The sequence below is a fragment of the Falco peregrinus genome, chromosome 9 (genome assembly GCF_023634155.1).
Source record: "Falco peregrinus isolate bFalPer1 chromosome 9, bFalPer1.pri, whole genome shotgun sequence".
Taxonomy (NCBI): domain Eukaryota; kingdom Metazoa; phylum Chordata; class Aves; order Falconiformes; family Falconidae; genus Falco; species Falco peregrinus.
In genome coordinates, this window is record NC_073729.1 from 32,984,460 (window position 1) to 33,006,668 (window position 22,209).

General features: G+C 51.2%; 1 protein-coding gene across 1 annotated transcript; it reads right to left on the reverse strand.

Moving 5' to 3' along the window:
• Nucleotides 1-535: 535 nt before the first annotated feature.
• On the reverse strand, nucleotides 536-21,867 carry ADA (adenosine deaminase). Its single transcript, XM_055813712.1, has 11 exons — nucleotides 21,754-21,867; nucleotides 14,424-14,485; nucleotides 11,155-11,277; nucleotides 10,875-11,018; nucleotides 9,976-10,091; nucleotides 7,570-7,694; nucleotides 5,096-5,167; nucleotides 4,738-4,839; nucleotides 3,910-3,977; nucleotides 3,289-3,418; nucleotides 536-2,030 (listed from the first exon to the last, which is right to left on the reverse strand). The coding sequence occupies exons 1-11, from the start codon at nucleotides 21,787-21,789 to the stop codon at nucleotides 1,929-1,931; spliced, it is 1,080 nt and encodes a 359-aa protein (XP_055669687.1). The 5' UTR covers nucleotides 21,790-21,867; the 3' UTR covers nucleotides 536-1,928.
• Nucleotides 21,868-22,209: the final 342 nt, after the last annotated feature.

Consider the following 22,209-nt stretch of genomic DNA (forward strand, 5'->3'; position numbering starts at 1 on the left):
GAATATAGGGGCCTGCCAGACTTCCTGAAACTCTAACCCAGCACTAAACGATCAGAAAGTCTTTCAGCAAACACTCTCTGCCCGAGCTGACAGTGCAGTCCAACAGCCCGGCAGCCCAGGCTGCATCACTTCTGGCCCTTAGCATCAACCCACCGTGCACAACTCGGGAAACAGGGGAAAAAAAAACCCACCCCATAAACTGTTTTTGATATGTGCCAGAAAAAGCGAGAGGACGCAGCGATGGCAACACTGCTTCTAGCAGTGATATGCACCCCTTTGCTTACCGAAGGGAGGACACGTGAGGTTGGAACGACCTGCTTCCATAAATCCAACTTGCCTGTCTAGCAAGGGAGCAGGGAAACTTTCCCTGTGGCTGTCAAAGTGCTCCGAGCTGGCAGAAGTCAGGAATCGAGCTGCCACAGCCCCCATCACCCCGACCGATTAACCCTGTGCTCTAGCAGGGGTACGATGGCTCACCTTGTGGACCACAGACCCCAGTTCCTAACAGTCACCCTTGAACAGAAAGGCAGGAGGATTTATCTTTTAATATAAATCTGTTATTTTATTAAACAGGATTAACAATCAACTGCCCAGAATCCAAACAAGCAACTCTTCTTCAGAAACAATTTTTGGAGAAAAAGTTACCCAAAAAAGCCTGGTTCTTACTGCAATCATGATCTTAAAGATGATGCTTTATCATTTGTTTTATAAAAGTAAGAAATTCACTCTCTCATATCCATCTATCTAGCTATATATATATATCTGTGTGTATATATATGCACCACATACTTCAGAGATGAGTATTTTACTCAGAAGACAAATATGGAAGCCCAGAAAGCATGGAAATACTCCCAGCACGCAGTCGCTGCTGGCTGAGACTGGACCAGTCTCACACACTGTGAGTGTGTGACCACGGCCCCTTGTCAAAGGCAACTTTTTGGTACAGTATCTTTGGAGTAAGCACCTTGGCAGACACCTAGGATGCTAAAGCACAGCACACACTCACGTAAGAAAATGATGGTCTCTTCTCTGGCTGCACAGCTCTATTGTGTATTAAGTAAAAATACTATAATGCACCATAATGGCTTATGGTGAATACTTCTGTATAAATTCTCCACCAAACTGAAGATCTGACTTCCAGCCAGCACCGTGGTTGAATGAGAGAAGCAATTCAGATGGGACCAGAGTGAACATGTGACATTGGGCCCCAGCTTATTAATTTACTCATTCAGTTTTAATAGCGCCTAAAGATTACATCAAGTCAGGAGGAGGGCAGAGTAGTTAAAACAGTCGATTGATCATGTTTTTTCCAAGTCCTAAACAAAGCTAGAGGAAGAGCAAACTGCAGTTCACAGGAATTCTCCAGGATAAGTACAGAACTGGGAAAAGTCCCAGAAGGCAGATTTTGGCCCAAAATGGTAAAAATATGTTCCAACTTCCTAAACCCTGTTTCTGGAGTGCCTGCTCACTCCCTCTCAGCACTGACACACCTTTTTCCTAGAAAGGTGAAGTCACCCAGGCTACAGTCACAGTTAAAGGTGGTTATTTCTGCACTGCAGGCGACGGCTAGGCAGTGAGGCAGGACAGATAAAGCAAGGGAAGAGGGGAAAAAAAAATGCGGGGGAGGTTCTTCTGTCCACATTTGTGGTACAGAAACACTGGCAAATGGTGAAGGGAGTCAGTCTAGGAGGCAGGTTCCGTCTGCGGGCAGAACAGCAAGACAGGAAGCTGGATATCCATTTGGGGGAGTTTGGGAGGGTATAGATAGGTATATGTGATAGCTGATTCTGCTGAGCACTTGTGAGGGTTAACACAGGGCTGCCAGTAATAGAGACCAACTCTGGGCACATCTCCTGGTGCTCCCACTAGCACAGAGGAGTCAAGCACACATGAAGAAGGGCCGCTCCATGCTGGCTCACAGGGATGGGTCACAATGCGTTGGGGACCATCCCATAGGCTTCATACAGCGTGTTCAGCAGCTCCTGCTTTTCCTTCTCGGGTAAGAAGCTGGACTGAGCTGCGTTGATGTTCTGGGGGGGCAGAGGAGGGACACAAGAGAGACATTATGACACACCAGACACAGACACATGGTTGTGTGCAGCCCAGCATCTCGCCCTGAGCAGCAACAGGTGAGGGAGGGTGTAGAGTTCCCCCTCCAAGATTCATCTCCAGGGCCTTGTTTTACAGGGCTCTAGCCCATCACTCGCAACAGTCCCAAGAGGAATGAGGCAGGCACAAAGCAAAGGTCTCTAAACACTTTAAAGTTTTTAGGATACGCACTGCAGACCCGCTCCTATGCTCCCAGCTGCCCTTTGGACAAGGGCCCCTCCTGGCACAGAGGTGGTGGTAGCCTGACGGGACACAGGGACATGCCGCTGGGACACAGCCTGGCTGTGCGATTTAACCTGCTCGGCCGCCTTCCGCAGGGACTTCTCTTCTATTACACGGGAACAACCTGGTTTTGCCAGAAGAGGACAGCTGGCAGCAGGACAGCTGGGTCCAGGATCCCAGAGCTGTCCGCGTTCCTCCTTCCAGACCCAGAGAGGGTGATGTCTTTAGGAGAAAGGGATTTGTTCCTCCAGCCAGAGCTGAGAGCAGGACTGATGCATCCTGCACTTCCCAATCCAAGCAAGTATCCTTGGAGACATGTAGGTGAAAGTGTGGAGCATGACTCTAAATGCAAACAAGGACAGGTTTGCTTGGTACCCAGTCAACCTCCTAACAGCTATCCCGTCTTTCTGTCCTGGGTGAATAATTAGAAAATCAAGGATGTAATCAAAGACACATAAATGACTGTGTGTGCCAAATGGAAGCCAGCAGTCACTTTGTTTCCAACTCAGTTTTTGCATGCTGATGTTATGCAAAATCTGCAAGCATTTTCGTACCTGCTGAATCTTGCTAATTTCTGGGCCAGGCCTTGAAATAACCTACCTGCAATTCTAAATCCAGAAGAAAAAAAAAAAACCAAAAAAAAACCCCAGTCACCTACCTTCCTTACTGCTGTGACCTGCTGCAAGGACGTCAGTGGACAATTTACACCCTGACCTGCTCCCCATTAAGCCCAAAGCAGTCAGCCCAAATGATGCAGCCCCTGCAGAGCCCACCCTGCACTCACATCCCCCTGATCCCCACAGCACTCCCAGCATCCCTCCCCCAGCCTCCTGCTTACAAAGCCAGCGTGAGATTTTCTGACTTCCATTAAAAACTCTTCAGCTTATAAAGAAAACCAGCAGGTTGTCCTGGGCTGCACCGGGACATCAGCAAAGCGTCCAGCCAAAGTCAACTTACCACTCTCTTGAAATCCTCTTCAGTGAAGCCCATGTAGTCCTTCACTATGCTATAATCCTTGTCAATATTGGAGTTAAAGATGAGGGGGTCATCCGTGTTTATAGAATAGTTAGCACGATCCTTCCTAAATCTGCAAGAAACTTGGGTTGAACCGGCGTGGTGGGCAAAACACTGGGATGCAGCACCGGTCGTGCACTTCTCAGGGTAAAATGCAGTAAAAGCCAAGACCTCACAGCTGTCCCTGCAGCTTGTGTTGCTGTGCATAAACACAGGGCTTGGCTTGTCTCGCCAGTGCTCTGCACTGATCTGCTGCTGCGGTGCAGCAAGGAGCAGGGCATCTTGTACCTAGAGGTTCAGCAACCTCAGCTCTCACCCACAAACCAGGGCTAGCAGCCAGCATGCAGCATCTCATACCCCACAGCTGAGAGCAGGGGCAGGAGAGACACCACAGCCTCCCCAAGGGACCCCCTCCAGCTGCACGGGGACCCTCGGAGCCAAAGGGTGAGGATGCACTACATTGTCCTAAGCGGTTAATGTACGTTAGATTTGTAAAGCAATAAAGCAGCTATAATCAACCCAAATTGCGGTTATTTAAGACTGAACATAATTGAGAAGTCTTACTGTGCTACTGGGTGTTTCCCAAAGTCTGGAAGACATGCTCCAGTGAAATAACTGGACAAAGGGCAGACCTGTTTGGGGATGTTAAACACGAAAATGAGAATCAACCACACAGATCTGAACCCCAGCTGTGTACACAGATAGCTAAGCACGCTGGTAAAGCCAGATACAGGTTTAGAGCTTTGTTCACAGCTGCCCCTCGGTGCTACTCCAATGGACCAGTGCACATCCCAGGACACAGATGTGAAGAGCCCACAGCCCATGTGGCAGCAGCACGAGCCCCCGGGATGTTTCCCGTGGCCAGCCAGCCACCAGCCATGTGTTGACCACAGTTAAGAAACCACTGGCGTTAAGTACATACATAAATATTCCATATATTAGTTGGATACACCCATCCTGCGGAAAAGCCAAGGAAATCTGCCCATGCACAGTAACTCCCAGTCACTTCCACCCTCTAACCAGACAGGCTCTGGTACAGCAGCCTGATTTGTGGTAGGAGGCTTGAGGTATACAAATTAGTGAATAAGCCCTCTAAAATTTATCCTTAGCCAGACCAGGATCTGTTTGTTTCTGCTACACACCTCCTGCAAGCTGCTGTGCGCACCAGTGCTCCGTGTAGCAAAGATCCCAGCAAACAGTCAGGTGTCTCCACCGTTTCTGCTGCAGATCTTTGGGCATCTGGATTCAACGGCAACATCAACACACATGTGTCGATACTAAAGCACGCACATGTCAGGTCGTGTCCCTGGCTGCAGCACAGCACAAACAAGGGCTGATTTTGCACTCAGACAGCAGCTACCTGGCTGTCATACCCACACCATGCATCCTTACCTCAAAATGCATCTTTGCTCCCAAAAGCTCCTTGTAGAGCTCAGGGTCCTCCAGGACACGGTAGCCATGGCCAATGCGCTCAGCCTTCAGGAGATAAACTGCCTAGAGAGCACAGGAAAACCACACACAGCCTCCGAGCACCAGCTGGGCTCCTGCCCGCCCAGAGCCCTGCCCCACCAAGCCAGCTCTGGGGAGGTCTTTCTCAGAGCCATCGGGGCCAGATCTCTGCCTGCATTCCCGATGTTCGCTCTGCTCTATGAGGACAGAGGACATGGGTCCCTCTCTCCCCAGTGCAGGGGGTGCAGGGGCATTTCCCACCCCTGCCAGTCTCCCAGCCCCAACCAGGAGCTCCCCGTACCTCCTTGATGATGGCAGGCGGGCCGGCTTCCCCAGCATGGACAGTACGATGAATCCCACATCTTTCAGCTTCCTGCAAAACAAGGGAGGACACGGTCCTTTCCCATCGCCTGCAGCATGGTCAGCAAACCCCTGGGCTGGCACCACTCTTGGGGGCACAACTCTGTGCGAAGAGCCCCCAAATCACGAGCCCTGCACCATGAGAGGCGCATGCTCTCTGCTGCAGCACAGGCTAGGAGAAGAGCTCGGGAATGCCAGACACAGAAACTTAGAAAGCCTGGTTACCTTCCCCTGCAGCCCAGCCAGACTCCTCAGGGTCTTTAAATACCGGCTGAGCTCACCGCTGTCTCCTCTAGACAGCAAAAGCTCTAAGCTCTCCCTCCTCCACCCCCTGCCCTTCCCCACAAACCTTGCAGCAGCTCCTGTCTGAAACTCCTCCTCTTCTGGCTGGCTGCAACCAAATGGGAGAACTTAAAAGCCCCCAGGGCAGAGATGAAGCAACGCTCAGCTCAGACACTGAGCACTGGGGACAGAGGCAGCCCAGCCGGGACCACCCTACGGGTGCAGCTTTGGGAGCAGTTTGAGATGCTCTCTGTGGCCATCCCAAGAAATCCCTTGCCAGGATGGCCACTACCTGGGCTTTGGGAAGCCATACAACCTTGGGGGAAGCCTGGCTCCTGCCTTGCTGGAGAAGGGCCACCCAGCCGGCAGCGGCAGGCAGGCTGCAAGCCCCGTCTTGCAGCAGACGTGCTTCCTGGGCACTCCTTCAGACCTTTTCACTCAGGTCTTTTTTCAGTTACTTAATTTTCAGCTCCTCATGTGCTGCACACAGAACCCCAGTGTAAATCAGGCCAGGCTTTACCTAGGATGTCTTCAGAGGAGCCTTGTGTGCATCAACCTGAAAGGCACTCTGTGCTCCCTACATTTAAGTCAGTGCTGTTTTTTCCCAAACAGCTAATTGTTGACACTTTTTAAAATAAAAAATTCTTTTGGGCTGAAGTACCAGACCAAGAAGAGAGACAGATTCACACCAGCACAGAGATTTTCCACTTGCTTCTACAGAGGATGAAAGAAAGCAGAAACTCTCACCCCCCACTCTGAAGACAGGCATCCCTAACTATCACAACAGGAGCAGAGGGGTCAGGAAAAGCACATGCACAAGGACCCTTCCCCACTAATCCTCCTGGCTGCTGAAGTCTGAGCCTCTCCATCCAGGAGGGAGCTTGTGTCTAACGTCCACCCATGGGTATACCTTCCCAGAAATGCTTTAATCACTTTTTCAAACCATTTGTCCAAGGACACATGGCAATTCCCTTGGCTTCTCCTCCAATGATCCCTGTTTCTTTGGACACAGTGGTCCTAGGATGCTTGGCTCTATCCTTCCCGGTGCTCCTCCACAGCCAGCAACCAGTCGAGTTTTCATTGTTATCTGCTCTTTCCCCTCCAGCAGCCCAGAGAGCTCCCAGGCAGAACATGCCTGCTTGAGGGACATGACAAGTCTCTCCAGCTTCCCTGGTGCACTAAGTCCCCCACGGAGCACAGCAGCAATATTTATGGGGATGTACTTCCCTGCCACACAGGCCATGAGGGGTTGACAGATGCTTCAGCATCTCAGAGCCTGAGTGAACCCCCAGCACAGACAAGACGCATCCTTCAGATGGAGTCTGGACCTGGGTACAGTGCCACACCAGGGCGGGATGAGGCATACTTCCCCGCCTCTTAATGAAACCCTGTGCCTGCATCTCACTTTAGAACCACTCAGTTCACCCAGCACAGCAGTGCAGGCGGACCTTGCACCGGCTCCCGGCTCCCGCTGACAGGGACAAAGACCCTGAGAAAACCCTGTGCTGCTTCAGACCTGAGCGCTGCCTGCAAACCACTGTCCTTTCCAGCAGTGCTGCTGCTGCACAAGCTCCTCTGCCGCTGATGCAGGGGACCACCAACCCCAAACTCCCACCAACGAGAAGCGAGGCACGAGGCTTCCCCTTCGAGCACTGCAAAGCACTGAGGTCTAGGGAGAGTCTCGGATCAGGCTCCTGAAGCCATTCCAGCGTTTGCATTTGAAATGATCAGATAAAAGCACTTCAAACCTGCAGCTGCTCCTCTTCTCCTTGGGCAGATTTCTGCCAGACTGGAAAGGCCAGTCTCTTCCACCCTCGGGGGTGGTTTTGCCAAGCCGCAGCAGCAGACCCCGGGGTGCTGCCAAGGGGACACGGGCTCCATGTCACTCCCATTGCACTCTGTGCTACAGGGTAGCGTGCCAAGCTCCAGCTCTAAGGCCATGTGTAAGCAATGATGCCTGCCATTAATTATTTAGAAAATATAAACAAATACTTCTGCTGTTCAACTGACTGTTTTTAATAACTGCAGCGCATTTAAGCTGTACCAGCTGTTTGCAGTCAGAATAACATGCTGCATATCCCCTCAATATATGGTTTTTCTTATAATTTCTTTTAAGCAGCTTATTGAACAAACCTCGTAAGCCTTCCTATGCTCAGAGGAATTCTCCATCTTCACGGACTCATCTCCAGCCAGGTCGATGGCCACCACAGAGTTGTTTCGATACTTCTTGCAGAGCTCTACCACCTCTGGGGACCAGCCTGGAAGAGACAGCGCCAGGGTTGAGCAGAAAGCATTTGTGAAGGTCACACCTTCAGCATTTTTCTAAACAAATCCTGGTCCTATAGCCTAGTTATAAATAGAAGGCTAAAGCTATTTTCTTTGGTCTTTCCTAAAATTTGACACTCAAAAAGAAAACTAACAAACAAAGGTCTGGCATCTTCAGGCAAATATGAGCTGTCAACTGACTAGTCCATCATCAATGAAAGGCAAATCAAATGCATTTACCAGCTATAAAACTGCTCTCATCGTGATTTTTTGCTCATTTTGAGCAGGGGGAAAAAAACCCCAACAACAAAAACCTCCAAACGCGGTGGTGATTGTGGCAGTTGGCCCAAGGTAAGCTGAACTGCACAACCCAGGTGCTGTAACACGGTGCGTGGGAGAAATTCCTCAACTTGCTCCTGAGCATTCACCCCGTGACAGGCTGGGCAAGGAAGAACCAGCCCATCGGAGGTGTTGCATTATGGAGGAGTTTGGGCTGGGAGGGATGTCTGCTGAGCCCTGTATGACAGCCCTGCCCTGTTGCACAGCACCCCCGACTCCCCCAGGCAGGACAATAGATGCTACTCCTGGTGGGAAGGAGCTGGTCAGCCTCCCGGAAGGCTGACCTTTAACATTGCGAAGTTTTGTCTTTTTGGCATCAGTGAGAAAGAAAGTCACAAAGGGCCAACAACTACTTCAGAGCTATCTCTGCTCAGGATAGATAACCTCTGAGAAAGGACACACATCTACCAGCTCACATAGCACTTTCCCTTAGCAAAAAGGCCAAGAAACAGAGATAAACAGTAGCGTTAATAATTAACAGGCACCTGCCGTGTACGTACAATCCCAAAATCATATAAACATACAATAAAACATGTGTAATTTCACCTTCATTTTTCATCAGTTTCCAGCTCACTGGGTTAGAGCCATTATTATATTAACAAGTTTAATATGAGGTAGTTCTGGCTGGCACCTCTGCCTTTCTCTCAGCAGTTCACAAATCACAGGGTGGCTCCTCACTGTGCAACACAACCTGAATGCAGTGCTAAAGACTCTCGTATCGAGCACGTCACTGGCTCTGGGTAAGAGCTGGTGCCCTGGGACACAGGCATGAGAGTGCCAACTCCATCGTTTGCAAATGCACCTGGCTGTGCAAGCACACGCTGCACATTTCTTCAGATGCTCCCGCCACCTTCTGCCTGTACCACTTGTGTACCGGCACAACTGCAACTGCAGACAAGTGCGATATTGCCTTACAGCTTTCCAGTTTCTACGAAGAAAAAAGTTTTCTTCCTAGAAACCAGAAATGTAAGGTTCAAGTTCTCAAATACTGTTTGGGGTTGATTGTATAAGCAAGAAAACAAACACTCTCAAATCATCCAGTTTCCAAGAATATAATTTTTCACATTTCTAGACACAAATTAACCATGTATTCGTTAGCAAAAATCTTTCCACCATCTAGCCTACTAAGCCTACATAAACCTGTTGTGAGATATGAAGATGTTTATAACAAAGTCTTCACACAGAACAGCTACTGTCATACAACTTTGTTCTGACTGCATCTTTCCCTAGAGGAAGATGTTCACAGAACTCGGCAGCCCAACGGAACACTGCAAATTGGGTTTTCTTCCTATCCTGGGTCACAGCACCTGTTACCGACGAAGTTCAGAGTTGCTGATTTTATAAAAAAATATTTTATATATGCGACTTAAGTATATTTTACTTGTGTTTTCAACTTAAACTAGCAGAGACCGCAGCCAGTGGATTCTCTGGCTGACCCATGATCCAGGCTGATGAAGAGCTACGCTGCTGTAGCAGCATGACCATGAGCAGGGGCAGTGCGAGGTCTCACGCCTGGTCCTTCTCCCGTGACTGTTTGCTCCCGGACCCACCAGACGGTCACGGCAGACACAACTGCTCGCTGTGGCAATAGCTTCAGCTGGCCCAAGGAGAGCTCCAGCCTTGGGGCAGGGAGCGAGGTAAGAGCAGAAACCACATCGCTCCCAGGAGAGGACAGAAAAGCCCATTTTGTCTCCCTTTCCAATACTGGCTGTGCCTACAGGCCCCCACTCTCACATCTGGCAGATCCCTTCCCCATAGTGAAGGGAGCAGAGGACGCCCACCAAGAAAAAACTATTCCTCAGCACCCATCAGACCCAGGGCCATGGGACCGGGGCTTTCCCCGCATTTCTGTGGGGACCTGAACCCAGGGGATGTCACCCGCCGCCACGCGTCAGGGAAGGGGAGCAGAGCAGCAGGGCAGCTGCAATACATTACTTGGCATATGGCGCATGCAGCATAGAATAGACCTGGCTTTGATGCGGAAATCCCTTTCTCCATCCTGTAGTCCCTGATTTACGAGGTTAACGACTTCATCTGGAGTGAGGTCTCCCCTGCAGGGAAGAAAAGCGGTCAGCGAGAGGCTGGGCACCCACCAGGGAGGCAGGCAGGGGTCGCAGGTCCAGTCAGCATCCCTACAGGACACGCCATGCAAAACCCAGGCTGCCCGGGGTCCCGCTCGCCTTAACACCCAGAGATGCCCAACGAGACTGCCCAGAGCTGAAGAGCACCTTTTGCACCCATGCCATGCCCACACTTACCAGATGTCAGGCACAAAAGCATGCAAAGATGATAGCAAGATCTAGAAAAGCCTAAGGGATCTGGATGCTGATCCTGCCAAAGCATCTCATCAGGGCACACAACTGCTTGCTGGGCAGGGGCAAGCATGTGGGCTCAACAGCACAATTTGCAAGGGGCCACAGAGCCCAGAACTGCTTTAATCAGAGGCACACATCACAGAGGGGATGACATGCAAAGAAGGGGCCAGACCGCCAGCCCTCTCCAGTACTGCCCTCTGTCTCCACCAGCTCAAATTCACATTTTGCATGCAGGCAATCCATATCCAAACACCGCCTTCCCTCACACCAAGAGCGGCTTCAGCCAGAAGTTTAAGCACAGCTGCTCTGCACATGCAGAATTACATGCCCAAAGCAAGGGATGTTAGGACACGGCACCATGCAGAGATAGTTTAAGATGAAAAATCCTAACGATGGGGAAGAGAAGCGGAAGCGTGCCGGCGCTGGCTGCGCTGGAGGAGAGAGAAGGTTTGGTTACACCAGGCTGAACACACGCTGGCTGGCCACCCACCAGCCCCCTGGCACGGCAGGGTCACTCACTCGCTTTGGCCCCAGGGGATGGGATCCACGCAGCAGTTGGCCAGGAGGTGAGGGCTGTACCGGACCTCCACGTAGATGACTCCTTCTTTTGCTTTCGTTTCCACCAGCTCGTAGGCGATCCTCCTCACTGCCTCACGGTCACCCCTGTAGGGACGGCAGAGGGACCCATCACCCTCAGGGCACACGGGGGACAGGCAAGGTGAGCTCCAAGGCTGAGCAGCATCAGCCAGTGGGCCCTGCCAAGGGTTGAAGGGGAAGCAGCACAAAGCAGGGCACTTACGCAATGGCAGGCATGTAGTGATTAAACTTCCCTAAAAATTGAGTAAGTGTCATTGGTATTCTGCAGCTGACATGGTTCAGGAGGTCATCAACAGTGCTGCCAGGGAGAGGAACCCCTCTTTTCCTGGAAATGAAGCCACATATTACTGACAGGGAAGGCTACTGAATTTTTCATGGTTCCATTCCATACAGCAAACCTAGCTGGCAGCATTAACCTCCATTTCTTCACAGAAAAGATGGCACACGTGGTCCTTCCAAAATCCCCTCACAGATGCAGCCCTGTATCTCAGCAGGAAGGCAGGCAATCCAAAATACAGGCAAAGCATAAATAAACCAAAATACAAGCCCAGAGTGACCCAGCAGGAACACAGCCAGAGCACATTCTAAGTTTAACAAGGAGTTCATCTAAAGGGTCTTTGGATTATTTCTTGGCACCTCCTAGCCGTAGTCTCAGAATTGCCAAAATTCTTTAGAAAAGCTTATTTCCACTTACACAGGCTCAAAGGCTTGAAAAATGACACACACACAAGCATTGTGGCTTGTGGGTCTAACACTGGCAGCTCCTGTGAGCAAGCCGGTTCCCAAGCCCAGCACTGCGGTGGCACCTTCTCTGATGGGGATGACTCCCTCGCAGGAGCAAAAGACAATCCCAACAACTGCTCTCGCCAAAGGGATGAAGAGGGCAAAGTTGACCTCAATGCTTCCAAGAGGGAAGATACCATTTTTCCTTGGAGCACCTGGAGTCCCTTCTGGGGTGACAGCTGGGCTTGGTGAGGCTGCCCCCCAAGAATGCTGCATGCTCCCTGGGCAGACTTTGCCACCCCCACCCCACACCCTGTTACCCTGCACATGCCAACCTAAATTAGGAATAATAACTAGATATGTTTTTAATCCTCTTTCCTGCCATAGTGGATTACAGCTGAGCGATGGATCTCTCTGCAAATAGAGACAAACCACCACAGCCAGCTCTAGCGTCCCGATGCCAGCAGCCATCCGGATGAGCAACCCGCCGGGAAGCAGCCCAAAGGACCCCACTCTGGGGCAGGGGACACATCGCTCGTTCCCTGCTCGGGCAGGAAGGAAACCAGCCCCACGCTCAGCCTTCACATGCAGTCTGCACAGATTAAGTTGCTGGCGCTCAACAGAGGACATTCATCACTGCCAAGGCATCGGTTTTCCTCCCTGCTTTGCCCTTTCCGTGGCACTGACACATCGGTCTCCAGCTCCGAGAACAAGCCCAGGTCTTCCTCCACCTGCCCAGGGAAAGTTTCCTATGGCAGAGCTGTCTCCCCGGTCTCTTTCCTGTGCTTCCCAAAGGATTGCCTCTGTACAGCCAGCAGCGACAGTGCTTTGGGACTACCCACAGTGCAGATACTGGAGTCAGAGCTTGCCAGCACGGCTTTGGGAGCTGCTGCTACCCCACCCAACCCTCCTGGTAGCCAGGAGCCTTCCCAGAGCAAAGTTGCCCCAGGGGAACGTGCTCGTGCCCACGGGCACCTCAGCATCCTGCCCAGAGCTACCTCCAGCCACCGGCAGAGCCACGCACACCATCCCACCGCAGAGAGGGCACCTCTCCTGGGGACACCCCAGCCCACGAGGGTCTGCCATGGTTCTAAACCCTTTGGCAAGGTAGAGGGGATGCAAAGCCTGACCCAGACTTGACAGAATTGAAGCCAAAGTTTCTCAAAAAAGCCGAGCTCAGCCACTGCCCAAGGGGGCTTGTGCATCCCAGCAGCTTCGGGTTATTTGCATATGGTCAGGCACCGCCTGGCAAATTTATTTCCAGGTCTTTACCTTCAAAAATAGACCACAAGCAGCTTCTTGTGTCAGGGTGAGGTTATTAAAGCAGTTCCCTACAGACTCCTGCACTGCCCCATTGCTTTTATATTTGTGTGACCGCTAGTTTTAGAGCCCATGAATAGCACAGACTTGCTCCACCCGAGGGCTGGCAGCTGCAGGGGATGCCAGGGCTGTTTAAAAATAAGAGGCAACTCGGCACACACTCGGGCAATGAAGGTTTCTGCCCTAAGCAAGATTGAAGCACAGGATCCTCAGATGGCCGGTGCCTCCTGGACTTCAGGGCTCCTACAGCCTTCCTGGGGACTAGACCGGTGTTTTTCCTTTGCTGGCGGAGGGACCCAGCAGAGCCCCAGAGAATCAGCACCGGCTCTTCTGTCCATCAGGACTCGTGTTCCAGCCCTGCAGCCCACCATCGGCAAGGGCAGAGCCAGCAGGAACCCTGACTCCGCTCACCGTGCCAATGTCCTGCAACGAATGAGATGGACATCTCTGATCCACCCTCTTTGCTCTGACCGCACTGCAAAACGTACGGCCACTTGCTGCAGAAAAAGCTACTTTAGAAGGAATACTTTCCCCTAGGATTGCACTGCCCTGGAGTCCGCTGGGCTCATGAGATGCCAGAACCACTTCCCATCCTCCTCCTCCTCACTGCTGTCCTCCCCATAGTACTGGAGTTGTGCCTAAGAGCTGCTTCCTAAAACTTTTAAGCTTGTTGCTTTCTCAATCTGAGGGTACCTGTTGGTCTCCATTAGCTTTTTGAATAGTGACAGCCAGAAGAAGTCTTAAGTTTATTCTGCTTACAACCACGGAGCCAGGTCCTCCCACCAGTTAATTGTTCACCCTGGTGCTTCCCACACAAGCTACACGGAGGCAAGAAGATGCACGTGGGCTCTGTCAAGGAAACAACCTCTCTTCAAGTCACTGCCAAGCGCTTTCCTGGGTCACCATCACACAAGCGTGCCTCCCCGAGTGCTGGCTCAGTTGGGGTTCAAAGGCACACAGCAGCACCCAAGCTGGTTTTGCCTCCCAAGGCTGCGGCACAGCACCACCACTGAGACGACGCTCCCAGCCTGCTTTCATTTCACTCGCTTTTGCAATTAGGAATGTGCAAAAAGAAACAAGAATAGACGGAGTCTGCTGCTTCCTGGGTACGCTTCAAAGGCAGACAGCTCTGTTCATGAGACATCTTCTGTACTTTTCTCACAGTGGCTCCTCTTAGCCTGCCCGGCTCACAGGACCGATGCCCACCGCGCTCTCATTCCTGCTACCAGCGCAGACCTTTTGGGATGCGCTCAGTGCTCTTGCATCGTGCAGCCAGAGGACCCATCTGTGCAGAGATGAGACCAGCACACACAGGGGAAAGCGCCTGCCAGCCTGCCAGCACAAGCTCTTCTGTCAGGAACTGGACAAGTAGAGGAGAGGATGCCTTTGAACCGCAGCTGGCAGAGCTTTCCTCCCCCCACAACTCACCGGCCGAAGTGCAAGATTGTTTCTGGTCTAATGGCTCCATCCAGGTGGACATGAAGCTCTACCTGCAATAAGATAACGAGGAAATCAGTGACGTACTCTGAGACCCGCAGCAAAAGTTTAGAGATAAGCAGCTGGTGTAACATGGGTATAAATGCAGCCAACACAGGGACAAAGAGGAAGCACAAGAATATTTTTTAAATACTATCATCATAAAGTTTATTTTTCAGCACCTACATATCGTCTAAATATTTGCTTGTTGCTGCTTCAGCTCACACAATTAATGGATCTTTAGAAATCTATTCTGTTTCCCGTAATTTTCAGGAACTGCCCCACCCTTATTTAGCTTGCATGGTTTAGAGTTTGGGAAGAGTGAAAAAAAACAAACCCCAAACACCTTCACTTTCCAGCTTGCTCCTTCTGGAATTCACAGGCACCCAAGCATCAATTAATTTGCTAAGAGTCCTCAAACAAAAACTTTGACTTCAGTTCCAAGAATCGGCTCCTGATATATTGTTAATTACTTGGCATTATCAGAGCTTAAAGGCTTTCTAATCCTGCACATGGAGTTAGTCCCATGGTCCAATGTGCTGTAAAAAATAAAAACCCAAGAGTTGCCCCATAAAGCTAACAAGCTGGTTTAAAAATAAAACACTTTAAACACCCCATTAAAACCTGGGACAGTAACTCAGATCTCTTCACGCTGGAGTCCTCTTTCCCTGATAATTGTTGAAACAATGGATTTTGGAGAAAAGCCCCAGAAGAACAAGCTTTTTGCATTAGACAGCTGGGACTTTTGAGAGGAACATGGTAACAGTAATTTGGAAGTTGAACAGGGAAGGAAAATATTAGCTGTAAAATGTTTCAGCCAGATCTTTATATTTACAGAACTGTTTTCTTTCAAGCAACAGAACAGCTTACAAAATACATTTGTTATTGTTTTAATGAAACTGTAGAGCAGCAACTTAACACACAAAGTTCTTATTAGTTACAACACTGCGCAGATTTTCCTGTGTAGATGATTGCTGCAGGATGCCGAGAGTAAGAACTGAGTAGGATTCAGAAGAGAGCTGAGTATTTGCATGGCTAACTAAACCACCCAGGGTTACTAATTAAAACCCACAAATCCTCTGATGGCAGGGTATGTATCAAACGATAACTACAAGAAGCTGGAAGAAAAATGAGTAAGTGGTGCCTACAAGCAAAGCAATGGATAACTGTCCACCTCCAGAGCCTTTTGCTCTCCCGTGAAGCACCCACGAGCAGCTGACACTACTCCTGGCCCAGCTCCCAGCGCAGGGTGGCAATGCCCATCTCTGGGGCACGCACTGATGCCCACAAGCTCGCTCTCATCCCCATCTCCTCCCGCAGCCCTAGATGCCTGACACCCACCTTCTGACTCATGGCCACGGTTTTCATTGACCACTTCTGCTGCAAAAGGCCATCGTTGCTGGGGTGGGACAGTGCTTGTTCAGGCCACCTCCATAGGATGGCCATGAAGATGCCACTGAAACGTGCACCGATGTGATACCAAATGCTCAGGGCAGCTCGAGCTGCTGATCCTGCACCGTTGCAATCAGCTGGCCCAGGGGTCATGACTACCCACACAGACACTGCTGCTCACAGTTTGTAAAAAGATATCCCTGTCACTTCTCCTACCCTTAAGACACGATCTGAATCTACAGGGATGAAGATTTCAAGAGGGCAAAACCTGAACTTCCCCCCCACCTCAAGTTATACAGTCCTGCTTATGAGAACTAAAAGTCCTGAGAAGCAGCAGATAAAATGACAGACTACAGGCATGATCTGCCCCACCAGATGTGGATGCCTGGCACATTTTCCACTCTTGAGCTCCAATTCCCATTTCAAAACCATGCAAGCTCCATTCCTTGAGGTTTTCAAAAGCCCTTGTGACCTTCTGATGGAGTTACAGGCTTGAAACTCGCTCATGTGGGATATATTTTCACTCCAAACATTCCTCAAGCATTTCATGCAAGAACATCCCAACATGACACTTCCACGAATGCAAAAGCAAATTCAGTGCTGTCCTTTGTTCATGCAAGCCACCTCCTGCCACTACTGCAGACGAGATGCTTGTAAAGCAGCAAGGATCCTCTCCAACAGCAGCAACAGGCCATGCCTTCTCCTGCCATGTATTTCTTTGGGTCTGGAGGGACCTAAACCAAGTGCTAAGAAAGTCTTGTGCAATGCTGCTCTCCTCAAAAAGTTGTGGAGCTCCTCAAGATCAGTGCTTGGGCAGGGGCAGGGTGTTGCGTTTTCTGCAGCTGAGAACTAATCTGTGCTATGAAGACTACCAAAGGACGTTCAAGAGAAGTAAAGGTGTGCCTGCAAGGGTCTTCACCAAAAGCCAGCCCTAGATAAGGACACAATCAGCAGAGGCACAAGCCAGCAGCTCGGCTCCCCAGGCGCCTTGCCCACAAACCCCGCAGGTTTCCAGGTCCGTACAAGGCTGCTCGCTGCAGATTACATTTCATCTCTCTTCCTGCGTGTTTGTTTTGGGTAAACAAAGCACAAGACTTTTCCAGATACAAGTGGGTGACGTGACCTTGCTATAAGTCAAGGAATGTGCCCAGATAAAGATAAAAGAGTTTTCTCTGAACTCTTGCTCCAGGAGACAATGCTTGAGCAAGCAGAAACAAGATGAATGCAGCAGTCCAGGGCTCTGCTCCTCGGCACAGAGACCCATGAACATGTGGTCTCCCACCCCAAGCCCTCTGGTTTATTTGGAGAGGAAGCCTGTGCATGCAGATTAAACAGGGATCTCAACACTTGGTCCAGGACCCCAACAGCACCACCAGCACTGGAGAGGAGCCTTCAACCATTCTGGGACCAGCCATGCCTTCCTTTCTCACAGCTAACTTGGACATGGTAACGGTTGCTCTGATGAAGAACAAGAAAGCAGCACAGCTGTCAAATGTTTTCCTGGGGCAGGAGCTCTGCTCTTCCTCCAGCTGCAGCAAGGACCCTCAGGACCACCCTTGTGCAGCCACTCTCCAGCCCTTCTTCTGCATCTCCGCAGCGCTGCAGCTGGGAGCCAGTTCACTGGCTGCTGGCCAGTGCATCAAAAACCCATCATACAACTCAATAAAATCTCAGAGTTTCACTGAAGAGTTGTGAAAAGCCGGAGGGACGAGTTCAAAAGACATAAATGGCCATAAATTGTGCGTCCTCAGCACAGATAATGCCCAGCAAGGCTCTCTGAGCAGACCGAGCGCTTTCCATTTTTATGCAAAAAAAATTTTAGCTCAACCATGGCACATGACTTATTAGCACATATATCAGCAAGTTAGTTCAGATTTAAAAAAAAGGAGAAGTTTTAAGGGCATTGGCGTGACTTTTCTTGTCTGAAAACCAGCAGGTTTTCTTTGGAAATTCACAAGCTTTAAAAATAAATTCAAACAGAAAATGAGGAACTGCAGACAAGTACGTTCTGTTAACAGACTGAGTCTGATTATTTTCAATTTAGTGAAATTAAAAGGTAACCGAACATTCAAAGTCTTTTCAGCTACAGTCAACCCAACAGAACTTCTCTCTTCCTCCACGGTTTGTTCAGCCGACCATGACAGAGCAGTTAACTGCTCTGTTTGCCTGTTACGTGGCATAAAAAGTACCATCCAAGCTAAGGCACTTGAGGGAATTTCTCTTATTACGTGGTTTTAGTGCTTTTTAAAAATATATACAATGACCAACATCAGCCCTAACACCACGGTAAAAGTAACATCCACCTCACCTTTTATTTTGATGTTTTCCAGTGGTTGTTAATAGATAATCCAGGCAGCTGCTAAAGTTGCATCAGTTTGAAACCTTTAGCAGTGACTTTGCCCAGGATTATTTATCAGCACATTAAAACATGGTAATTTAAAGTTTACTCTATTGATCTTGATACCTGAAAAACAGAGTAGTTATAGCTCTCATTTGTCAATTGTTAGATACACGTGCCAGGAACATGTTAATAGAGAGCAAAAATCAACAAGAGATAAGATGAATGCCAGTTACTGCAAAAAGAAAGAAATGTGTTCCCTAAACAGTGGGTTTATGAGAGCATGCTGTCAGGAGCAGCCTCGTCACAAACTCACCACAGACGCTCATTTAGAAGCAAGAGGTGAGAGTGGATCAAGAGGGATGTGAAGTGGAAGAGGCACAGTACTGTCCTCAAACCTGATGACACCCACAAATGCATTTTAGAGACGAATCTACCATATGCTTTAAAGCTTGGGCTTTTAAGATAAACGTGGAAGACTGCAAGACCCACACGACACACTGGTCCATTGCAAGAAATATTTGTGCTTTCTAGACAAGCATTCACAGGATGCGTGGGTTTGGTGATTGAGGAGGATGATGCTCCTGTGCTGAGCAGCCTTTAGTATCACTTCTCCTGGCACCCACTACTTGACCTCGGTACAAGGCTCCTGGTGCTGTTAATAGGTGCTGGTGGCTGCGCATCCCCCTCCTGCAGAGACAGCTCCCAGGGGGTGGCAGGGTCACATCCCTCCCTGAGCCACCACAGACCTCGCACCCACATGGGGCTGGAACGAGGCAACGCTTCACAGCAATAAACAGAGTCCTTGTGCTTCGTGCAGCAGCAAACCAGCCTCTTTCTGTCACCACGTTTGACAAGTGGATCCAGGGAGGTTATCCGAGCGCTTGCCTGCGCCATGTTACCGAAGGAATGAGTATGCGCACGAGCACCTACTGCCTGAGGTACAGCTGAGCTCAATGCTCAGCAGCACCACGCTTTGACCTGTCAGGGGTCAGGCTGTGTGTAAAAAGTGGATAAGCCAAAGAAAACATCGTCCTGGATACACCCTCATGTACTTGCACTCCCCACAATAAGGATCATCTTCTAAAATTTTTATTATTTGTTTCATGCCCAAGGCAAATACCTGTACTATCAGCTTGGCACAGATGGGCAGTTCTGTCTCGAGCAGGGGGGGCTGCAGCGTTATAGGGGGCAGGGCAGAACGCCCACCCAAACCTCCCTGGGTACCGCCAGCACTCTGCAGCCAAGCGGACATCTTTGGTGCCATCCAGATTTGGTCACCAGATGCTCCCCTAACCACTGACAAGACAGACACAGCTACAGCCAGTTCTGGCCATTTCCACCAGTTCCCAGGTGCGAAGGGCACGTCGGAAGGTTGGATTAGGAATGCCATGACACACAAAGCATGCCCCGGGAGGGCCTGCGGGAGCACCTGCCCAACGCGACGTGATGCTTGTTTTGGGAACAAGCATTCCGTGGCTGGCAGGGTGCGGGCCTGACCCCAGAAGCCCCCGTTCCCATCCTGCTCCCCACAGCACTGCTCAAGGCACACAGGAGCCGCAGGAGAAGAGTCGTGTGTCCTGAAGTCCCTGCGCTGGAGCAGCGGCAAGCAAGAACGTGGTCTCTGCTCTGGTTGTGAAGCCGGGAAGAGGCTGATGGTCGCCGTCTAAGGAATGGCAGTCTTTTCTGCTCTTTTATGGCCATGATAAGCAGGGTTCAAAGTCACCCTCCAGCAGCCCCAGCAGCTCCCTGTTCACCCACTGCGGTTGCTGGGAGTCTGCGAGTTCCCGAAAAACGCGGAGGCAGCCCCAGCCTCAGTGTTCAGCCAGGGCTCGAAGCTGCTCCAGTTACCAGAAACATCTCTAAAACACAAAACTGATCGCTCCCAATAGCAGAGGGTCCAGGGGAATGAATAGCGCCCATTAACTGACTTCAGACCCATTTTTTTTTCCTCCCAAACCTGACTTAGCAGGTTCACAGGACTGAAAGGGACTGCCTGACTCAGGAAAACCAGTCTCGTAATTGCCGGCAACCAGACAACAGAAGCCTGATCTTAGCAGTCAAACCCTGCATGGTTTTTCCTAGGTTTCTCTCTTTGGGACCCCACTCTCCCACACACTGAAAAAATAGGAAGAAGCACAAGTGAAAGAAAAACTTGCTTCTCTCAGCCAAAATTTTAAAATCACTACAGTGCACCAACAGCTTGTGTTCTCAGTGGAGCTGATGAGATGACAACAACTCCCAAAAGTGAAGTACTCTTAAAAAGACTTTAACCATTAGCCGATGTCAGCCATTCGCTGGATTTTGGTATCAAGGTTTGCCTGCTATTGCATGGGTCACCTTCTCCAAGAGGGAAACCTCACGTAGCAGTAGAACAAAACATGAATCAGACCCATGCACACAGGCTTCTCCATGTACACTAGACCTCCCTGGTGTAAGCTCAAGATGAGAGATAAATGGTTTGGGAGTGGCAGTAAATGCAAACAGCAGCAAAATCCCCCCAACCTTTATGGCTTTTCAGAGACATCTTCTCCAGTAAAGCCACATACAGTTGCCACCACCGGGGTTCTCCCAGATCAGGCCCACTGTGATCCTCACATCACTTTTCTTGGTGCCCTCTGCCCTGGCCCCTCTCTGCCTACCAAGAGCCCAGCGCTGCCTGGCAGAGCAAACCTGCGCCCCACACGCCGGCACCCAGCGCCCAGCCGAAGAGCCGAGCTGTCCCACAGCACGGGCAGGGTCTGCCCTTGGATACGGGTTCATCGCTAACCACATATGGGCCATCTTCTTCCTTGTCAACTTTTTAATGATCTGATTAATAGACATGTTACTGTATAATCCCACCTGAGGTGTATTTATACAGCGCATGGTAAGAACAAAAGACTGGAGCACGCTCCGGCAGCAGCCTCCAAGATGGTATCTTGGGTATCTGAAGAATAATTGAACTAAATGTGTAAGAGGGGAAAAAAGAGAAACACAAAAAAAAACCCCAAACCCACCCACAACACAATAAAAACAAATCCCGAAACAAAAACGCCCAGAGAAGATATGTGGTTTAGGAGAAAGGCAACGGCTGGGGCACCGGACCCTTCAGCGCTGGTGCCTCCAGCCGTGCCCCAGCTCAGGGTGACCCAGGCGGGCGCTGCGGCGGCGGGACCCCCGGGACCCCCGAGCAGCTCCTGCCGGGTCCCTGGGCCCGGGCAGCGCGGTCCCTGCCCGGTACCGCCGAGCGGCCCCCAGGGCTCACCCGCACGGCTCGGCCGCCGCGCCCCGGCCACGTCCCCGCTCCCCGCGCCGGGCAGCCCGACTCCCGCCCCGGCTGCGTGTGCGGGGTCTCGGCTACGGGGCACGGCGCGGCCCCCAGCCCCGGTGCGCGGCACCTCAGCCCCGGGGGCACGCTCCGGCCCCGGCCCCGGGGGCACGGCGCGGCTCCCAGCTCCGGGGCACGGCAACCTCTGCCCCTGGCCGCGTCCCGTCCCCAGCCCGGCGCCCCCGGCCACGCCGCCGCCTCACCCTGGGGTCCCCGAAGACGCGCAGCCCCCGCTCCCTCACCTTGGGGTCCCCGAAGACGCGCAGCCCCCGCTCCATGCTGCTGCTGCTGCTGCCGCCGCTGTCCGCACCGCACCGCACCGCGCCGCGCCGCGCCGCGCGCTGGCCCCGCCCCGCCCCGCGCGCCCCGGCGGGCAGAGCTGGCCCCGCCCCGAGCCCCCGGAGCCCCGCCCCGCGCGCCCCCGGTAACACCGTAGAAAAGAAAACGCGGGGGTAACAGCGTAGGACAGAAACAGCTCCCGGGGCGGGAACGCGCGCTCCGACTTTGGTTGCAGTCTTAAGCCAATACAACAATTTTTACTTTTTTAACCTAAAAAGGACTTAATCGTTCAGCTGAGGAACGACCACCCCTCGCCCTCTTTCCTGCTGGCAAAGTCGCTACCCAGTGACTCTTCTTTTGTCCCAGGCTTTTTGGCCTTGTTTGGTCCATCCTACACCTGCTTTCAGCTCCCGCACACC

What these genes read in the sequence shown, in the direction of transcription:
- ADA (XM_055813712.1), bottom strand. Translation starts at nt 21,789, where the DNA reads ATGGAGCGGGGGCTGCGCGTCTTCGGGGACCCCAAG. An exon ending in AGCATAGGAAGGCTTACGAG is followed by an intron (nt 5,168 to 7,569) that starts GTTTGTTCAATA and finishes CTTGTTTTGCAG; the next exon opens with GAAGCTGAAAGATGTGGGAT. An exon ending in CGCCTGCCATCATCAAGGAG is followed by an intron (nt 4,840 to 5,095) that starts GTACGGGGAGCT and finishes TGTGCTCTCTAG; the next exon opens with GCAGTTTATCTCCTGAAGGC.